The following is a 19,046-nucleotide window of genomic DNA, read 5'->3' as shown; positions in this document are numbered from 1 at the left end:
AGAAGAGAATGGAATTTAACCACCTAATTCTAAAAGTATGAGTAAGAGCACTAGATCAAGGAGTCAAGTTAGGAGATAGCTATGCTAGTAGGTATCCACACTTGCTTTACAGCTACAGAAATTAAGTAGAGATGCAGAGGTAGCTGACTCTTATTAGCAAAGTTAATACAGAGTCTGGAACAAAAAAATATGCTAACAGTGGAGATAGTACTGGAGCTTTCACTTATTCATACAGAATAGTCAATTTTTACTATCATGATAATCATTTGGACAATCATTTGGACTATCTTAAATGTAAGAGTTGTGTGTGCTAACATATACTTGTAGTGCCAGCACTCAGAAGGCCGAGACTGGAGAATGACACAAGCTCATGAATTGGAGACAAGCTTGGGGCAACAAATGAGATTCCATTAAAAAAAAAAATCTAGCCCTATAAAAGGCCTATTTGGAGGTTGGAATCAGGGAGGTAGAGGACCAAGGAGAGGTTATGGGGTGTGAATAAAGTAGAAAATAGAACTGAAGGGGGCTGGGAAGGTGGCTCAGTGGTAGAGTGCTTGCATGAGGCCCTGGGTTCAATTCCTCAGCATCCCATAAGCAAAAAAGCTGGAAGTGGTGCTGTGGCTCAAGTGGTAGAGCACTAGCCTTGAGCTAAAGAGCTGAAGGACAGCGCCCAGGCCCAGAGTTCAAGCCCCATGACTGGAAGAAAAAAAAAGGAAAATAGAACTGAAACCTGTTGACAATGTTAAGAAGAGGGAATGGGAGAAGGAGGCAATGGAGTGGCTGGGTTTGAGTGGGTTACACTTTATGCAGATATAGAAACACCAAAGTGAATCCCTGTGGACAACTAATATTTGTTAATAAAAATGGAAAGGCCAGCTGGGTGCTGATGGCTTACACCTGTAATCCTAGCTACTTAGGAGGCTGAGATATAAGAATGGAAGCTCTAAGCCAGTCTGGGCAGGAAAGTCCATGAGACTCTTATCTCCAATTAAACACCAGAAAACCAGAAGTGATGCTGTGCCTCAAAGTGTTAGAGTGGAAGAGAAGAGCTCAGAGACAGTGCCAGGCCCTGAGTTCAAGCCCCACAACTGACAAAACAAAAAAGGCCAAGTGTTGTGGCACGTATGTGTAATCCCAGTACTTGGGAATCTGAGGCAGGAGGATCGTGAGATCTTGTCTCAAAACAAAGAAACAAAGAAGCAAAATTAGGAAACACATCAAGAAAGAAGAAAACAAAGGATAAGAAAACATCTCCAAGATGTGAAGGAAGGTGACTGAGTTTGGTGCCCCAGCCCAAGGGGCTAGGAAGGAGCAGGGGACAGGTCCCTATAAGTCATACCCAAGAAAAACCAAGTGGACAGAACACTTAATATTCCCAAACAGTGAGAGGAGGCTCTCGAGGTTTGTTGGAGAGCTTGGGATGAACTTTTGGCAGGCATATAAAAATGACAAATGGGAAATTAACTCCAATTAAATACGGTAATGTGATTTTAAAAGGGCACTGCAATTATAATCCTCGTGGCTCAGTTAGGGACGATATTTAGTTTGTAATGCCAGCGGTGATTGCCAGAGCAACAAAAGGTTACTTGGATTGGCAAAGTGAATGGAAGAAAGTGTCTATGTGTTGGTGTGAGAGTGTGTATATGTGTAAACACTGTCCCTGAGCTTCTTTTGCTCCAGGCTAGCATTCTACCACAAGAGCCATAGCACCACTTCTAGATTTTTCTGTTTATGTGGTACTGAGGAATCGAACCCAGGACTTCATGAATGCAAGGCAAGCATTCTACCACATTCCCAGCCCTTATACCTATAATTCTATGTACTGAGATAGGAAGATCATGGTTCAGAGCTGGCCTGAGCAGGAAATCCATGAGACTCTTAGCTCCAATTAATCATCAAAAAGCTGGAAGTGCATTATCCCTACCCATAAAGGAAATGCAAATAAAAACAACCCTGAGATACTGCCTTAACCCAGCCAGAATAGCCCATATCCTAAATTGGGAAAGCCAGAAGCCTTAAGTTTTATAGGCAGAAGTCAGTGTCAAGTTCAGAGAGACATAAATAGTAGAAACAGCCAACATGACTGTCACTCTAGGAGAACAATTGGACTTTGCAAATTGTGAAGAACAATTATTTCCATCAGTGGATGGGAGAAGGCATCTACTAGGCCAGATGGATTTAAACTCTGAGAAGCTGGAGCCTTGGACACAATGGGCTCTGGAAGAACAGCCTTGTGTAGAGAGGAGGAGGCGGCAGTGGGGGAGATGGGCAGGCAGAGGTACCTTCTAAGGAGGAGTGCAGAGGTACAGGGGAAGGAGGCTGGCCATTGAGGACATTGGAATACAGGAAACAGGAAGCTGGGATACAGGAAGCAGGAAGCTGGAGTACAAGAAGTAGAGGTGGATTGACATCCATCTAATGGAAACTGAAGGAACTTCCTTGACTCAGGAGCCCAACCAGAAGTCATTGCTCACCAGACATGGGAGGTACCAGGCACAGGTCTGGGGCAACACAGCTGGAGGGTAAAGATGTGTGTGTATCACAGGATTCTGGGTTCCCCCTTAGCAGAAAGGGGGCAGGTCCCAGAGTGTGTCATTTCAACCTGGGTTTTCAGTGGAGGTGATGCTATTTGCAGTTCCTTCTTGCCTCCTCTGGCAAGAGCTCAGTCCCCTGCTTCTTCCTGCCCTGCCCTCTTGGTCCTAGACCTCCTGTCATAGGCTGGAAGACAGAAGACCTGCTCCACCTAGAGGGTGCAATATGAGGTCAGAGATCAGAGGTCAGGCAAGAGAAGACAATGTGGCTAGCCTGGGCCACTCTGCAGAGATCCAATATGGTAAACAGCTTCAAGAGTGTGAACTGGGGAACTTTAGACCCAGCACTGCGGTGCAGGAATAGAATTCCAAGAAGAGCTCAGGCTCTTGGGGTATTCTAGGGGGTGCAGCTCACATTGTCCCCGCCCCCTTCCCCAAAAGTGCAGGTAGAGAATCCTTGAGAGAATAGTTCTGGCTTTGGAATTTGGCATACATACACTACGTCATTCATAACACAAGTACGGAAGGTTTTCATTCATCAGGCTTTGGAAATGATGTAACAATTTTTATCCCTGACAGGTTCTATTCCTGTTGTTAATTCCAGTGGATTTAAAAGTTGCTGTGGGTTCTGTGAATCTGCTTGCATAATTATACTCTGATAGCTTTTCATTACACATAATGTGATTTTAATGGAATTAATGTTCTGTATCAACAAATACATTGTTTTTAGTGTGGTGCAAAGGAACAGGAAGCTTCTAGAAGCAGAGAATGAAAACTGTTTGCAAATGGGTTAGATAATATTCTTTCTCCAAATGGCAAGATTACCACCTACGCCTTCCCTTCCCTTTCTTTTTCTTTTCCCTTCCCTGTCCTTCCCTTCCTTTCCCTTTTCCCTTCCCTTTTCCCTTCCCTTTTCCCTTTTCCCTTTCCCTTTTCCTTTTTCCCTTTTCCCTTTCTTAACCCGTTTCCCTTCCCTCTCCCCCTTCCCTTCTCTTTCCTTCTTTTTCTTTTCTTAATTGTGCCAATACTGGCACTTGAATTTAGGACCTCAAACTCGCCTTTGGCTTTATGGCTCAAAGATTGTGCTCTACCACGTGAGCCATACCTCCACTTCTGGCTTTTTTGGGTAGATAATTAGAAACTGTCTCATGGAAGCTTCTGTCTGGACTGGCTTCGAACTGTGATCCTCATATCTCACCCCTTGAGTAGCTAGGATTACAGGTGAGAGCACCAGTGCAACTTTTATTTCTTGTAAGTGATTACCTAGTTCACATTTTATTACATTAGATTTCCTTTATGCCTTTCAAGTACTTTAATCAGGGCTGCACGGAAATTATACATTATTTAGTCCTTTTGTTTTAAAAATGAATGCTTTCCCCCTCATCTAATAATGAAAATTTTTGTGTTACTTCATGCAAATTTAAGACTTGCTAGTTAACTCTTATTAGGTTTGTTTCTTTGAAGTCTTGCTGACTTTTTGCTTGTTTTCCTAAATGGAATCTTTAATTTTATTCTGTTTCTAACCAGTCTTTGCTTGAGCATGGACAGGAAAGCTGTTTTTGTAGAATTTTGGCACTGGTGTCTTAGCCCTGCATACCATGGTAACATGAGGACAGAGTCCCTTAACCTCTTTTTGCTTCTGTTTTCTCTTATGTGCATGGGGGAAAGAATCACACATGCCTTTCAGGGGAGTCAGGACACCAAGTGAAAATGAAAGCCCCTGGTATGTGTCTGTCAGTCTTCAATAAATGTAGCTACTACTGTAATGTTTCAATATACTAATTTTTGTTGTTGTTATTGGTGGTAGTGAGGCTTGAACTCAGTGCCTGGGCACTGTCCCTGAGCTCTTTCACTCAAGGCACCACGTCTGGTTTTTTCTGGTGGTTAATTGGCAATAACAGTTTCAAGGACTTTCCTGCCCTGGCTGGCTTTGAACTGCGTCCTCAGATCTCAGCCTCCTGAGTAGCTAGGATTACAGGTGAGCCACCATAACCTTAATATACTAATTTTTGTAGACAGATAATGTAGTGAATTCTCTTATGGTCATTCCTTCCCTCACTTTCCTCCCTGCCTCCCTCCTCCCCCCTCTCTTTCTCTCTCTCCTTCCTTCCTTCCTCTTTCCCTCCCTTTTTCCTATCTTCCTTTCTCCTCTATCCCTCTCTCCCTTTTCTCTCCCTTCCTTCCTCCCTCCTTTCCTTCCTCCCTTCCCCCCCCCAACAGTTCCTTTGGCTTTTTGTATCTTATTAGGTAATTGTATTAATTTACTATTAGTACAACAAATGTGTTATTATGTCTGAAGTTGGTGGGTCATGAGTATGGGACTGTGTGTGTATGTGCATGTGCTGGAGTTTGAGTTCACAGAGGGGAAACGTGCAAGGGGAATTCTTCCAAGGGGAGGAGGCAGGCAGGTGTGAGGGCCAGCGGACTTCCCAGAGGCAGGGACAGAGAATGAATGCATGCATACCTGAACCAGCCTCACCATGCCACCCTGAAAGAAAAGATGGAGGCTGGGGCAGGGGAGTGGGGAGGAAAGGATGCACAGATAGGAGAAGGTTCTAGAAGGTTCTAGAAGACAGAGTCCAGTAAACTTTCAATTCAGGCAGCTCAGAATACTGTGTCGGTGGGGCGGGGGGGGGGGGGGACGGGTATGGAGATTCTTCAGTGTCAGCTTCCTGAGTAGCTAGGATTATAGACATGACCCAGTAACACCCAACCAGATTTTTTTTTTTGGTCAGTCGTGGGGCTTGAACTCTGGGCTTGGGTTCTGTCCCTCAACTCTTCAGCTCAAGGTGAGTGCTCTACCACTTGAGCCACAGCACCACTTCTGATTTTCTGGTGGTTCATTGGAGATAAGAGTCTCATGGACTTTCCTGCCGGGGCTGGCTTTGAACTTCAATCCTCAGATCTCAGCCTCTTGAGTAGCTTGAATTACAGGTATAAGCCACCAGTGCCTGGCTTTTTTTGGCCAGTCCCGGTGTTTGAACTCAGGGTCTGGTACTGTCCCTGAGCTTCTTTTGCTCAAGACTACCCCTTGAACCACAGCACCACTTCCAGCTTTTTTTTTTTTTTTTTTTGGTAGTTTATTGGAAATGAGAGTCTCATGGACTTTCTTGCCCAGGCTGGCTTGGAATTGGGATCCTCAGATCTCAGCTTCCTGAATAGCTAGGATTACAGGCGTGAGCCACCAGGGCCCAGCTGTGAAGAAATTTCTTGATAGGAGGCAGTGAAGACATGATTTATAGAGCTAATTTATTTCTAGGCCTCTGAATCAGCCTTTATCTCTCAGTGCCATTTCTTCTTGAGTTCTACCAGGCCTGTGTCTGGCCTCTGCAGCAGGAAGTTCTGACTTTTCTAATTTTATCTTTTGCTTCTCCAAGGCTGGGTGTGGAGTTGGGGAAAGGGTGAGATGGTTTTCTTACAAAGAAAGAGAAATCTCCTCCCTCTCTTCCATGGTATCATTCTCCTGGGCTTCTCTTTCAGTGATTTTATTATGTGATTTCTCCCTGAGCCTCTGCTTTCTCCCATAGTCTTTGTAAACGGGAGACTCTGAGTGACAAAATTGATAAATAGGCCAAAAGTCTCCTGGCAGGATGATGTCACAGCTAACTGGATTCTCACCCCTTTCCTTACACACCTGCAGAATCCTAGAGCCATCCAAACACCAAGCCTAAGCCTTGCTGGTGGCTGCAATTGAGTGCCGAGAGCTCAAACTAAGACCCAGGCATTTCAAAGCAGGACTATAAGTTGTTTTCTTTTCTTTCTTTCTTTCTTTTTTCTTTGGTGTTGGTCTCCAGGTTTGAACTCAGGGCCTGGGAGATATCTCTGAGCTGCTTCTGCTCAAGGCTAGTGCTCTACCACTTGAGCCACAGCTCTACTTCCAGCTTTTTATTTTTTAAATTGTAGTTTATTGGAGATAAGAGTTTCATGGACTTTCCATACCTAGACTGGCTTCAAATTGAGATCCTCAGATCTCAGTCTCCTGAGTAGCTAGGATTACAGGCATGAGCTGAGCTACGGGAGCCTGACTAGTCTCTGTGGTAGAGGGTCTCTTGCTCTAACCCTGGTGGTCCCAGTGATTTGAGAGACTGACTTTCAATGTGACTCCAGGCTGTTAGCAGCTGTCTGAGGAGAAGCATGATCACTGGAGTCTGGATCCTGCATGGTGTGGATCCCACGCGCCCTTTGCTGGGGTTGGGGTGAGGTCTCACACAGACTTTTCCAACATCTTACCTTCCTTACCACTCTCTCCTTCCAGGTGCTCCTGTCAGGACTCATTGGCGTTGTCTCATGGAAAAGACCGCTCTCCCTTGTGGTAAGTGACAAAGTGACACTAGATCTCAGGTGGCCTCACAAAGACAGTCTCAAAGAAATTGTCATGGTCTCTGCAGACCTATGCCAGTGAACCCTCCCCTTCTCTCCCCCCCTCTCCTTTTCTCTCTCTCCACCCCCCTCTCTGTCTTTCTCTTTCTGTCAGTACTGGGGCTTGAACTCAGGGCCTGGGTTCTGTCCCTGAGCTCGTTTGCTCAAGGTTAGAGCTCTACCACTTCAAGCCACAGCACCACTTCCAGTTTTGTGGTGGTTCATTGGAGAGAAGAGTCTCACAGACTTTCCTGCCCAGGCTGGCTTTGAAACTCGATTCTCAGATCTCAGCCTCCTGAGTAGCTAGGATGACAGGTGTGAGCCACCAGCACCCAGCCCATTGCATTTCTGAGAATTCTCTTGGGAAAATTTTCCTCAGATCCTGTTTTGTATCCTGTGCTCTGTTTTGGTGCCCTCTCCGGTGGATGTACTCTCATCTAGAGCCTGTGATCTGGTGCACGCATCCTCAGCACATACTGCACTGAACTCTTCTCTCCTCTGTGTGTTTTGGAGATTGCAAAATCTAGGGGAAGAAGCAAGGTGCAACTGGTTCTCTGAATAGATGCATGGCTGGGCATGGTGCTGAGCCATGGTCTGTGGGACAGGCAGTGACAGGAGGCTGCGTTTTCTCCTATGAAAGTACCCCAGGCATCTCTGTGTCTATTGATTTGTGGGGTGGTCTTGTCGGTGCTGGCATTAATGATGTCCATGTCAGGCCCAGAGGAAGCGTTCTCCCACATTTTGATGGGTGATGAGAAAACCCAGCATGATGGGTTTCTCTCTCTTTGTCCTAATCAATTATTTAAAACATTCTCTTTTTTTAATGATTGGAGTTGGACATCATGACATGTACTAAATATTAATGGAAATAGAGAGAAAGGCTGATTTGTTTGTGGAGGACCCTGGCCCCTCATGAGAGGAGCCAGTGCACCCCGAAGAGAGAGCACAAAACACAGGAACTGCTTTCTCTCCTCCACAATAGCTCAGCTCAGAGGATTTGCCTTTGAAAAATGTGGTTTATTTTAACACAGAAATGTTCAAACATGCACGAAAATAGAGAGACTGATGTAATGAATCTCGACAAATAAGTAACAGCTTCTGGGCCATCATGTTTCCCTGTACCTCTCATGTTGTTACTCTTCCCAACTCCAACATCTCCTGGATGGATTTTTTTAATTTTTTTTCTTTTTTTTTTTATTGTAAAGATACTATACAGAGGGTTACAGTTACATGAGTGAGGTAATGAGTACACTTCCACTTCCTCTTGAACATTGTTACCCCCTCCATTGTTTTCCCCCTACCATCCCCTCCCTCCCTCCCTTCCCCAAGGTTCTTTTTTTTTTTTTTTTTGATTGTGATTAAGTGATTACTTAATTTCCGGAAATTCACAGTATTGTGGAATAATGATGCTCATTTAAAGTCACAAGTTCATTCTAACTTTCCTGGAGCAAATTGTCTATCACAGTCTGTAATATATAACGGTGCTCATATGTTATATACCATATATGTGATCAGCAGCATGGGGATATTTAGTAGTGGTTCAACCAGATGAGTGGGAGTTCTTTGTTTCTTAAGTCCTGTTAGTTTTGTCATATCACCTAACATTTTGGATTCATCATCCACTTATCAGGGAGACCATGTACTGTTTGTCTCTTCGTTCTTGGCTTACCTCGCTCAACATGATTCCTTCTAGCTCCATCCATTTCCCTGCAAATGCCATTATTTTGTCATTTCTAATGGCTGCATAATATTCCATTGTGTATAGATACCACAATTTTTGGATCCATTCATCTGTGGTGGGGCATCTAGGTTGTTTCCATATCCTAGCTATTGCGAACAGTGCTGCAATAAACATGGAGGTGCACGTGTCCTTGTATATTGGTTCCTGTTGTTCAGGGTAGATGCCTAGAAGTGGTATGACTGGGTCGTAAGGGAGGTCAATCTTTAGCTTTCTAAGGACCCTCCAGACTGCTTTCCAAAGTGGTTGTATGAGTGTACATTCCCACCAGCAGTGTAATAGCGTTCCTCGTTCTCCACATCCCCTCCAGCATTTGTCGTTGGCTGATTTGTGGATGTGGGACATTCTGACTGGGGTAAGGTGGTATCTCAGGGTTGTCTTTATTTGCATTTCCTTCACCACCAGGGATGATGAACATTTCCTCATGTGTTTCTTTGCCATTTTTATTTCTTCATTTGAGAAGTCCCTCTTTAGTTCCCTTGCCCATTTAGTAATTGGTTTGTTGGGCTTGGGAGGGATTAGTTTCTTGAGTTCCCTGTATATACAGGATGTTAACCCCTTGTCTGATATATTGCTGGTAAATATTTTTTCCCAATTAGTTGGTTGTCTTTCTAGCTTGGTTGCGATAGCTTTATCTGTGCAGAAGCTTTTTATTTTAAGGTAGTCCCATTTGTCGAGTCTCTCTCCAATTTGTTGTGACCCTGGGACTCTGTTCAGGAAGTTCCTTCCTGTGCCTATTAGTTCAAGTGTCTCTCCTACTCTGTCCTGCAGTAGTTTCAGAGATTCAGGTTTAATGTTAAGGTCTTTAATCCATTTTGAGTTGATGTTGGTGCATGGTGATAGGCTGGGGTCCACTTTTAGTTTTCTGCATGTGGCTGCCCAGTTTTCCCAGCACCAGCGGTTGAAGAGGCTGTGTTTCTTCCATTGTATGTCTTTGGCTCCTTTGTCGAATATCAGCTGGCTGTAGGCCTGTGGGTTTATTTCTGGATCTTCTATTCTATTCCATTGGTCTTCGGGTCTGTTTTTGTGCCAGTACCATGCTGTCTTTGTTATTATAGCTCTGTAGTAGAGTTTGAAGTTCGGCATGGATAGCCCTCCCATATTGTCTTTATCCCCTAGAATTGTTTTGGCTATTCTAGGTCTTTTGTTGTTCCATATGAATTTTTGGACTGTTTTCTGTATTTCAGTGATGTACGTCATTGGGATTTTAATAGGAATTGCGTTGAATTTGTATATTAGTTTTGGAAGTATTACCATCTTTACTATATTAAGTCGGCCTATCCAGGAGCATGGGAGGTCTTTCCATTTCCTAGTGTCTTCTGCAATTTCTTTCTTTAACTTTTTATAGTTCTCATTAAATAGTTCTTTTACATCTTTGGTTAGGTTAATTCCTAAATATTTTATTTTTCGGGAGGTTATTGTGAATGGGGTTGCTCCCTTTATTTCCCTCTCTTCCTGTACATTATCAGTGTATAGGAAGGCAACTGATTTTTGTGGGTTTATTTTGTATCCTGCTATTTTGCCGAAGTGATTTATGATTTCTAAGAGTTTGGGGATGGAGTTTTTGGGATCGTGGAGGTATAGTATCATGTCATCTGCAAAAAGGGATAGTTTAACTTCTTCTTTCCCTATGCGGATCCCTTTAATGTCTTTTTCTTGCCTTATTGCCCTGGCTAAGGGTTCTAGGACTATATTGAAGAGGAGTGGAGACAGTGGGCATCCTTGCCTTGTTCCTGATTTTAGGAGAATTGGTTGCAGCTTTTCCCCATTAAGTATAATATTGGCTATTGGTCTGTCATAAATGGCTTTTATTGTTTTTAGAAATGTTCCTTCTATTCCTATTTTCTCCAGAGCTTTTAGCATGAATGAATGTTGAATTTTGTCAAAAGCCTTTTCTGCATCTGTAGCGATAATCATGTGATTCTTGACCTTGGCTCTGTTGATATGTTGGATTACATTTATTGACTTACGTATGTTAAACCATCCCTGTGTCTCTGGGATGAAGCCTACCTGGTCATAATGAATTATTTTTTTTATGTGTTTCTGGATTCTGTTAGCTAGAATCTTGTTAAGGATCTTTGCATCTGTGTTCATCAAGGAGATTGGCCTGTAATTCTCCTTTTTGGTTGGGTCTTTGCCTGGTTTGGGGATGAGTGTGATATTGGCTTCGTAGAATGAGTTTGGGATAGCTCCTTCCTTCTCTGTTTCTCTGAAGAGCTTGAGGAGTATGGGTATTAGTTCTTGTTTAAAGGTCTTATAGAATTCTGCTGTGAATCCATCTGGTCCTGGGCTTTTTTTTGTTGGAAGACTTTTGATAGCTTCCTGTATCTCATTATAGGATATTGGCTTATTTAATTGGTTAACTTCTTCTTTGCTCAGTTTGGGCAACTTGTATTTCTCTAAAAATGCATCCATTTCTGCCAGATTTTCTTCCTTTAGAGAGTATAGCTTTTGAAAGTAGTCTGTTAGAATTGTTTGGATATCTTGGGTAAGTGTGGTGATGTTTCCCGTGGCATCCCTAATCCTATTAATATGGGTTTCCTCTCTTCTTTTTTTAATTAATCTAGCCAATGGGCCATCAATTTTGTTTATTTTTTCAAAGAACCAGCTTTTTGTTTGGTTTATTTTGGTTATGGTTTTCTGATTTTCTAATTGGTTAATCTCTGCTTTTAATTTGGTTATCTGGCTTCTTCTAGTAGCTTTAGGTCCCATTTTTTCCTGTTTTTCTAGCTGTTTTAATTGCAACATGAGATTATTTACTTGGTCTGTCTCCATTCTCTTGATGTGGGTACTGAGGGCAATAAATTTGCCCCTCAGGACTGCTTTTGCTGTGTCCCACAAGTTTCTTTGTGAGGTGTTTTCATTTTCATTGAATTGTAGGAAATGCTTTATTTCTTCTCTGATCTCTTCTGTTATCCAGGCATTGTTAAGGAGTGTGCTGTTCAATTTCCATGTATTGGAGAAATTTCTGCGGTATGCTTTGTTATTGAGAGCTAGCTTGATTCCACTGTGGTCAGATAGGATACAGGGGATTATGTCGATCCCTTTGTATTTGCTTAAGTTCCTTGCATGAACTATGATATGGTCTATTTTGGAGAAAGTTCCGTGAGCTGCTGAGAAGAATGTGTACTGTGTTGTTTTAGGGTGAAATACTCGGTAGATGTCAGTTAATTCCGCTTGAAGTATGGCCTCTCTTAATTCGGTAGCTTCTTTGCCAATCCTCTGGTTGGTAGACCTGTCCTTTGGTGAGAGTGGTGTGTTAAAGTCTCCTAGTATTATCGTATTGGGATCTATTTTATTCTGTAAGTTTGAGAGCATTTGTTTGACATATCTGGGTGCACCAATATTTGGGGCATATAAGTTGATGATGGTTATATCCTCCTCTTGGATTGTTCCCTTTATTAATATGTAGTGTCCGTCCTTGTCTTTCTGTACTGATTTTAATGAAAAGTTTATTTTGTCAGATATCAGGATAGCTACACCTGCTTTCTTACTGGGGGCGTTTGATTGGTAGATCCTTTTCCACCCCTTCACTCTGAGTTTGTTTGTATGTTTGGCTGAGAGGTGGGTCTCCTGAAGGCAACAGATGGATGGGTCTTGTTTTCTTATCCAGTCCTCAGTTCGTTTTCTTTTAATTGGCGAATTCAGCCCATTTATATTAAGAGAAAGTATAGAGAGATGCATTGTTGTCCCTGCCATTCTGTTTTCCTAAGTTTTTCTTTTTTCCTTTCCTCCTGTGCTTGCTCAGTTAGACTTTGAGTAACGCCTGTTTGGGGCAGGCCTCAGTTCCTGGCTGCTTTCTTCAGGTTGTGTCCCCCCTCTTAGAATTCTTTGTAATGCTGGCTTAATGTTTATGTATTCATTTAGTTTTTCTTTGCTATTAAAAGTTTTCAGTTCTCCATCAAATGTGAATGCTAGCTTTGCCGGGTAGATCAGTCTGGGTTGGCAGTTATTGGCTCTCAGGGCTCGTATGGTGCTTCCCCAGGCTTTTCTTGCATTCATTGTTTGTGTGGAGAGATCTGCAGTAATTCTTATTTTTTTCCCATTGTAGTATAGCTCCTTCTTCATTTTTGCTGCATGCAGGATTGTTTCCTTATTATTCAGATCTATCATTTTTACTATAATGTGTCTAGAAGTGTTTCTCCTGGGGTCTTGCTTGTTGGGTGTTCGATAAGCTTTTGTGATGTAGTTAAGATGGTCGTTTTTGAGGTGGGGAAAATTTTCATTGATTATCTTGTTAAATAGGTGTTGCATTCCCTTGCTCTGGAATTCCTCACCTTCGTCCACTCCAATTATGCGAAGGTTAAATTTTTTAGCATTATCTGCTTGCTCTTGAATATCCCTTTGGTTTAATTTGAGTGTTTTTTCCATATCTGTCACTTTTTGGTCCAGTTGGTGTATTCTGTCTTCTGTATCTGACACCCTACCTTCCATTTCATTCACTCTGTTGACAGTGGCTTCTATTGTGGTTTGCATGGAGGAAATGGATCCCTTTATGGATTCAATGTTGGTTCTCAGAGTACTGATCTCACCTCTCAATGAGGTATGCATTACCTCTAATTTGGCATTTATCTCACTTCTTACTGAGGTTTGTGCAGCTTCTATTTTTGCATGCATCTCTTGTTTGATACCCTGTATCTCTTTGGATAGTTCATCCTTGTGCTCTTTCAATTTCTGATCAATTTCTCGCTTTATTTCTTGAGTCATTGCCTCCAGCAACCCTTGGAAGTAGCCTTTGTCTTCCATTCCTGCTTTGCTCCCACTGGGGCTCTCCCCTGTGTGGCTGCTGGCTTTTGAGGTGGGCTTGCTGTCCTGGGTGGTAGTAAAACTTGTGATTTTTCTCTGTGATTTTCGCATGGAGGTTCAGGAGACTGCTCTTCAATTTTGTTTTGGTGTGTCTGTCTTTGCTTGGTTGCTGATTCTGTATTGGTAGAGAGAGTCTGTGCCTGATCTGGGTTCTGTTGGGAGCCTATTTCCAGCTGCTATTCTGACTTAGGATTCTCAGCTCTCTGCTGTAGATTGCTGGCAGTTCCCGCCTTTGGAAGGGTTGAGCAGCCTAGACTGCTTGTGTTTGCTCCTACGGGTGCTCTTGTGAAGAACAGATGCTCTGGATGCACTCTCCCAAATGCTGGAGTCTGCTATGAGCTCCTGATGTGTTTTTGTTTATTTGTTTTGGGCTGGTTGTGGGCTTGAACTCTAGGTTTGGGTGTTGTCCCTCAGCTTTTCAGCTCAAGGCTGGCACCCTACCGTTTGAGCCACAGCACCACTTCTGACCCTTTTTGCTTTTGTGATGCTGAGGAATCAGATCCAGGGCCTCATACATCCAAGACTATCACTCTATTGCTGAGCCGCCTTAACAGTCTGAGCTCCTGCTTACTATCAGGTGCTGGCAGCCTGTGTTGCCCAATTTTCAGTCTAGGGTATATGGGTGGAGTTTTGGTGGGGTTTGGGCTTCTCTTGTCCTGGGCCTCCAGGTCTTTTGTTGTCACAGGCGTGCTTCCCGGGGGAGTGTTGTTTCCTGGTTTTCTCCCCTCTGTTGAGGCGTATGCTCAGCTTTTTACTTCAATTGGGAGGAGTTGGTTGTGTTGTTCAGGCGCCGGATCCCCGGGCCTGGTTCCGGCCCCAGCCTGGAGCGCGCTTGTTAGGCCTGTGCTGATGTGTATACCACCTAGGTTATGCAGCCTGGAGCGCACTCGTTAGGCCTGTGCTGATGTGTATACCACCTAGATTATACAGCCTGGGGGACACAGTTCGAATTTCTTCTACTGTTGGTAGTCTTGACCCAGGGGCGCTGTTCCTGGCTTGGGCATTTAAGCTCCCTTCCAGGGGTGCTCTTGCTCTAGCCTGGCCAGCTGAGTGTGCTCCACGGGCTGGTGGAGCTCTCAAACAGTTCCCAGTTTTAGTGGGTCCTGTGGTCCGGGTGCTGGGGTAGGGAGTCTAGGTCAGGGTCTGGGGATTCCCTCCAGCTCTGGTCTCCCTTGAGGGATACACTTCCCATGTGGGGTACTCACCCTGGAGCTGGTTGTTTCTGTGTGGTGTAGGTCGTCAGTTGTTGTTGCAATCCGGGCTGGGTTGGGCGGTGGTGGCTCTGTGTGATTCTTTTCTGTCTCTGCCTCTGTCGAAGCTGTCGGGTCAAGAGTGTCCACGCTCAGGCAGCTTCTTCTCGGTACCTCTGGGGCCCGAGTGACCCCGCCGGGTCGTTGCGATCTTGATCAGGCTGGCGGGTGGTTTGCAGACAGGACCCTTTGTCGCACTGCTGGCGCCGAGCGGCTTTGGCGGGATGGAACCTCTCTGCTCGGGTGGAGAGTGCTGGATCGTTGCGATTGCGATCAGGCGGGCCGGGTGGTCTGCTGGCAGATCCTTTTGTCACTCTGCTGATGCCGAGCGGCTTTGGCGGGATGGAGCCTCTCTGCTCGGGTGGAGAGTGAGGGGTGGGGGTGGGATCCTCATGGAGACTCCCGGCTGGTAGGTTTCTCTGTTCCTGGCGATCTGCTGTTCTGCAAACCAGTACCTGATGTTCTGAAAGCGGCCCCCTGTGTCTCTGCTGTGTCTCTGGGGCTCCCCCAGCCCCCGCCGGGGCCGGCTGGCCGGCGGCTTGGCGCACTGCCGCGCGGCCAGTAAAGGTTGGGGGAGGGGTCTTCGCTTTTCTCTGTTTTGAAATTCTTCTTTTTCTCTCTTTCTTTTTTTGTTATTCTCCGCCTCTGGTTTTTCTCTGAGTGTTCGTCTTTTTGTTGTTGTAGGTCTCTTGGGGAGATTAAGCGTAGGAACTCGAACTCTCTTTTTGGTTGGAGAGAGCTGTGGCGTTTCCCTACTGCCCCGTCGCCATCTTGGTCCCCCCTCCGATTTTTTTAATTTTTAAAAATTATTTTTCCGTGCTGGTCCTGGGGCTTGATATTCAAGACCTAGGTGTTGTCCCTCAGCTGTTTTTACTCAAGGCTAGTACTCTACCACTTAAGCCAAGCTCCACTTCTGACTTGTTTTCTGGTATATTGGAGATAAGAGTCTCATGGCATTTCCTTTCCAGATTGGTCTTGAGCTTCAGTCCTCAGATCTCAGCCCTTCAAAATAGCTAGGATTACAGACATGCGTGGATAGATGATTTTAAAGCAATCCCAGCATGAGAATCAAGAGGCCAACTCTGGTTCAGAATAAGATGGCAGAGAATGTGAACAACTAGAGAGCTGACATCATTGTGCCATCCACTGAGTTTTTTGAACTTCTGTTAGGAACCTAGGGACAGCTGGCCCCATCCTCTTCCTACTCTCCGATGTATACCTGGGGTAGGGAATGTCTGGCTTCAGGCTGTGTAAAGTCCAACATCATTTGGCATAAGATGGAACAGCTGTTGGCCTGTTTGCCTACATTGATAATTTTGTATGGCCTCTAATGGTGTTTGTTATACATATCGAAATGGCAGTAGGCAGAACATAGGTCCCCTGGAAGCCCTCTCATGCCAGCATCTACCAATGGAAAACTACCTTCCTTAGAGTGGGTGGGCAGACTTTAAAATACTAGAAACATAAAATAGGTGGATTGAGGTCCTAGGCATACCCTGAAGTGAGAAGTGAGATTATAACTATAATAATAATAATAATAATAATAATGGTTTGAAGCCAGCCCAGAAGAGAAGTCTGTGAGATTTTTAAATCTCCAATTAACTATCCAAAAGCTGGAAATAGAGATGGGGCTCAGGCGGCAGAGTGCCCGCCTTCAGCAAAAAAAACCAAAAAAACCCAGGGGCAATGCCCAGGCCCTGAGTTCATGCCACAGGATGGGCAACACCTACACCATAAAAATTTATAAGCTGTTAAGTAAAGATTTCCTCTTACATATTTTTTCAATTAAGAAAGGATTTTGGCATATTATGTATTATATTTGAGTGTTCGTAACTGATATTTAACATGGTCTCAGGTTTATTGGAAACCCAACAGACAGCAAATGAAAGAAAGCAACTTGGCTTGTCTTTCCATTCAGCTTGGATTCAGTTATTTTGTTTTGCTCAACTCCAGTATTTAATGTAAGATGCCAACGACAGGGAATAAGAGGTGTGTGATAAATTAGCTGCAGCCTGGATGAGTGGTGTGTGTGTGTGTGTGTGTGTGTGTGTGTGTGTGTGTGTGTGTGTGTGTGTGTGTGTGTGTGTGTGTGTGTGTGTGCATTGCTATGCCGATCATTTCTCTATGTAAGAAAGCTTAAAATCTGCTGTATAGACTAGCTTCTTTCAGAAATGTGTTTGAGTTTTTGTATGAACAGAAATGCTTTCTACTCTATTCATTAGAAATACATTCCTACTGTTACTATCAAGTCTTGTGTTTGGCCATAGTCTATGGGGAAAGAAATATGAATCACTTTAACCTTTAATATGAATTATACCCAGCCTATAGGGCTTTCTTTCTGAGCCATGAATAGATCTCAAATATGAACTTAATATACTATTAAAACAAAGGTGAGTTAAAGGTTAATGTATTTAATGTAAATGTGCTTGGAGTCATCATTTATTCAAAGAACTCATCATAAATCTACTTGCGGGGGGGGGCAGTTCTTACAGGCAGGACCTCCTTTTTAAGAGAGTATCTTTTGTTTGGTTACAATAAGGATGAAGCCTTTGTTGGTTAAGTGTGGGGAGAAGAAAATAGGCTGTTTATGTACTTATTTTTTCCAAGTCCTTAAAACAAAGTTGAATTTTACTTTGCTGAGAAAGCAGTTTTAAAGTCCTGTACTGGTGGCTTATACCTGTAATCCTAGCTACTCAGGAGGCTAAGGTTTAGAGGATCACAGCTTGAAGCCAGCCCAGGAAGGAAAGTCTTATCTCCAATTAGCCACCAAAAAGCTGGAAGTAGAGCTGGGGCTTAAGTGGTAGAGTGCTATCCTTGAACAAAAAAGCTCAGAGACAGTGCCTTGACCCTAAGTTCAAGCCTCAGGACTGGTACCAAAAAAAAAAAATGACCATGGATAAAAATCCTCATTTTTTTAGTGAAGCATGACAGTGATGTATATTTTCTGGAACCACATTACTTCGAAGTGTAAACTCTTTTGTTTTAATCCATCAGGAATTTTTTTTAATTGGATAGCTACCAAAACTTGCTTGTGGCAAGCAATAATGAGCTGGGATAGGAAGATTAAACATAAATAAGGTAGACAAAAACACATAATAATGTGCTAGAAACCAAAATGAATTTAAAGGTCTTCTCTGGAATTCACCTGGAAACAATGCAGTAGGCTTTCTCCTTGCTTGTTGCTTCTGACTGACTGTTGAAAAGCTTTGCAGAAAGAATGAACTATTCCACAGCCCTGTTTGGAGATGGAGAGGTAGAAAAGAAGATGAATCTCTCCCTGATCAGCACTGAGGAAGTAGGACCATCTTTGGGAGCTAAGATGCCTCAGTGTGTGGCTATAGAGGCTATAGAGGGGGACCTCAGACTCTATTTATCCTTATGTGTACTGAGTACAGCAATCCACATCCATTGGCTAATATGCGGAGACTGAGAGTTGTGAGTACTGGGACACAAGACATTAATGAGTTTCTGGATTGTGGTAAATCACTTAGTACCTCCTGTGGTGGACACCTGCCAAGTTTAAAGATGATTCCAGCAATGAAGACGTTGCCCAGCCGTTTCAATTGGAGATCTGGTTGCCTATTTCTGATTCTGACCTTGAAGAGAGTGACCTCAGACTGATGATTCTGTGTCATCCCCAAGATCTGGTTCTTACTCTCATTTCTGATGGCTAAAGGACACAGCCAGTGCACATGGTTGTCAGGATAGCCATGAGATGATATGCTTGTGGCTCAGTAGGTGCCCAGATAACAGGAATGATTTGTGCAAAGCGTGGGGCTATGTGGTGACTTGGAACCGTGAAACACGAGGATTAAGTTCTAGATGAGTGGGTGAGAGGAGTTGGGAAAATGAAAATAGCCTTGTAAGCCAGACACCTGCCAGTGGCTCACACCTGTAATCCTAGCTACTCTGAAGGCTGGGATCTGAGGATCCCAATTTGAAGCCAATCCAGCAGGACAGTCTGTGAGACTCTTTATCTCCACTAAAACTACCACAAAAAAGCTAGACATGGCATTGTGGCTCAAGTGGTAGAGCTCTAGCCTTGAGCAAAAGAAGCTCAGGGACAGCACCTTGGCCCTGAGTTTAAGCCCCAGGAGCTGCACTAAAAAAAAGAAAGAAAGGAAAATGTTCACAGGAAATGGAGTGTCTTCTATTCTTGGCATGAATTGTCTGATGTCCACCTTGGAAACTGCGACCTTCTACTGAAATGCTTTCTTTTCTTTGTGTTAGTCAGCTTTGTGTGACTATGACAAAATAGCTGAGTCAAAACAGTGTATAAGGAGGAAAGGTTCACGGTTCATGGTTTCAGCCCATGGCCACTTGGTCCTGTTGCTTTGGACTAGAGCAGCTCAAGTCACAGAG

The 19,046-nt window shown here is 43.8% G+C and overlaps 1 protein-coding gene across 3 annotated transcripts in view; it reads left to right on the top strand.

The window, feature by feature from the left end:
* The window catches only part of Entrep2 (endosomal transmembrane epsin interactor 2), a 161,435-nt gene that overhangs the window by 50,506 nt on the left and 91,883 nt on the right, over positions 1-19,046 (top strand). For all 3 annotated transcript variants that reach the window (XM_070043115.1, XM_070043112.1, XM_070043116.1), the window contains exon 2: positions 6,787-6,843. In XM_070043115.1, coding sequence (XP_069899216.1) covers positions 6,787-6,843 — 57 coding nt within the window. The remainder of the gene's footprint in view (positions 1-6,786; positions 6,844-19,046) is intronic.

This window comes from Dipodomys merriami, unplaced genomic scaffold (assembly GCF_024711535.1).
Source record: "Dipodomys merriami isolate MVZ:Mamm:240054 unplaced genomic scaffold, mDipMer1.0.p SCAF_33, whole genome shotgun sequence".
Lineage (NCBI taxonomy): Eukaryota > Metazoa > Chordata > Mammalia > Rodentia > Heteromyidae > Dipodomys > Dipodomys merriami.
This window is presented reverse-complemented; position numbering and strand designations above follow the sequence as displayed.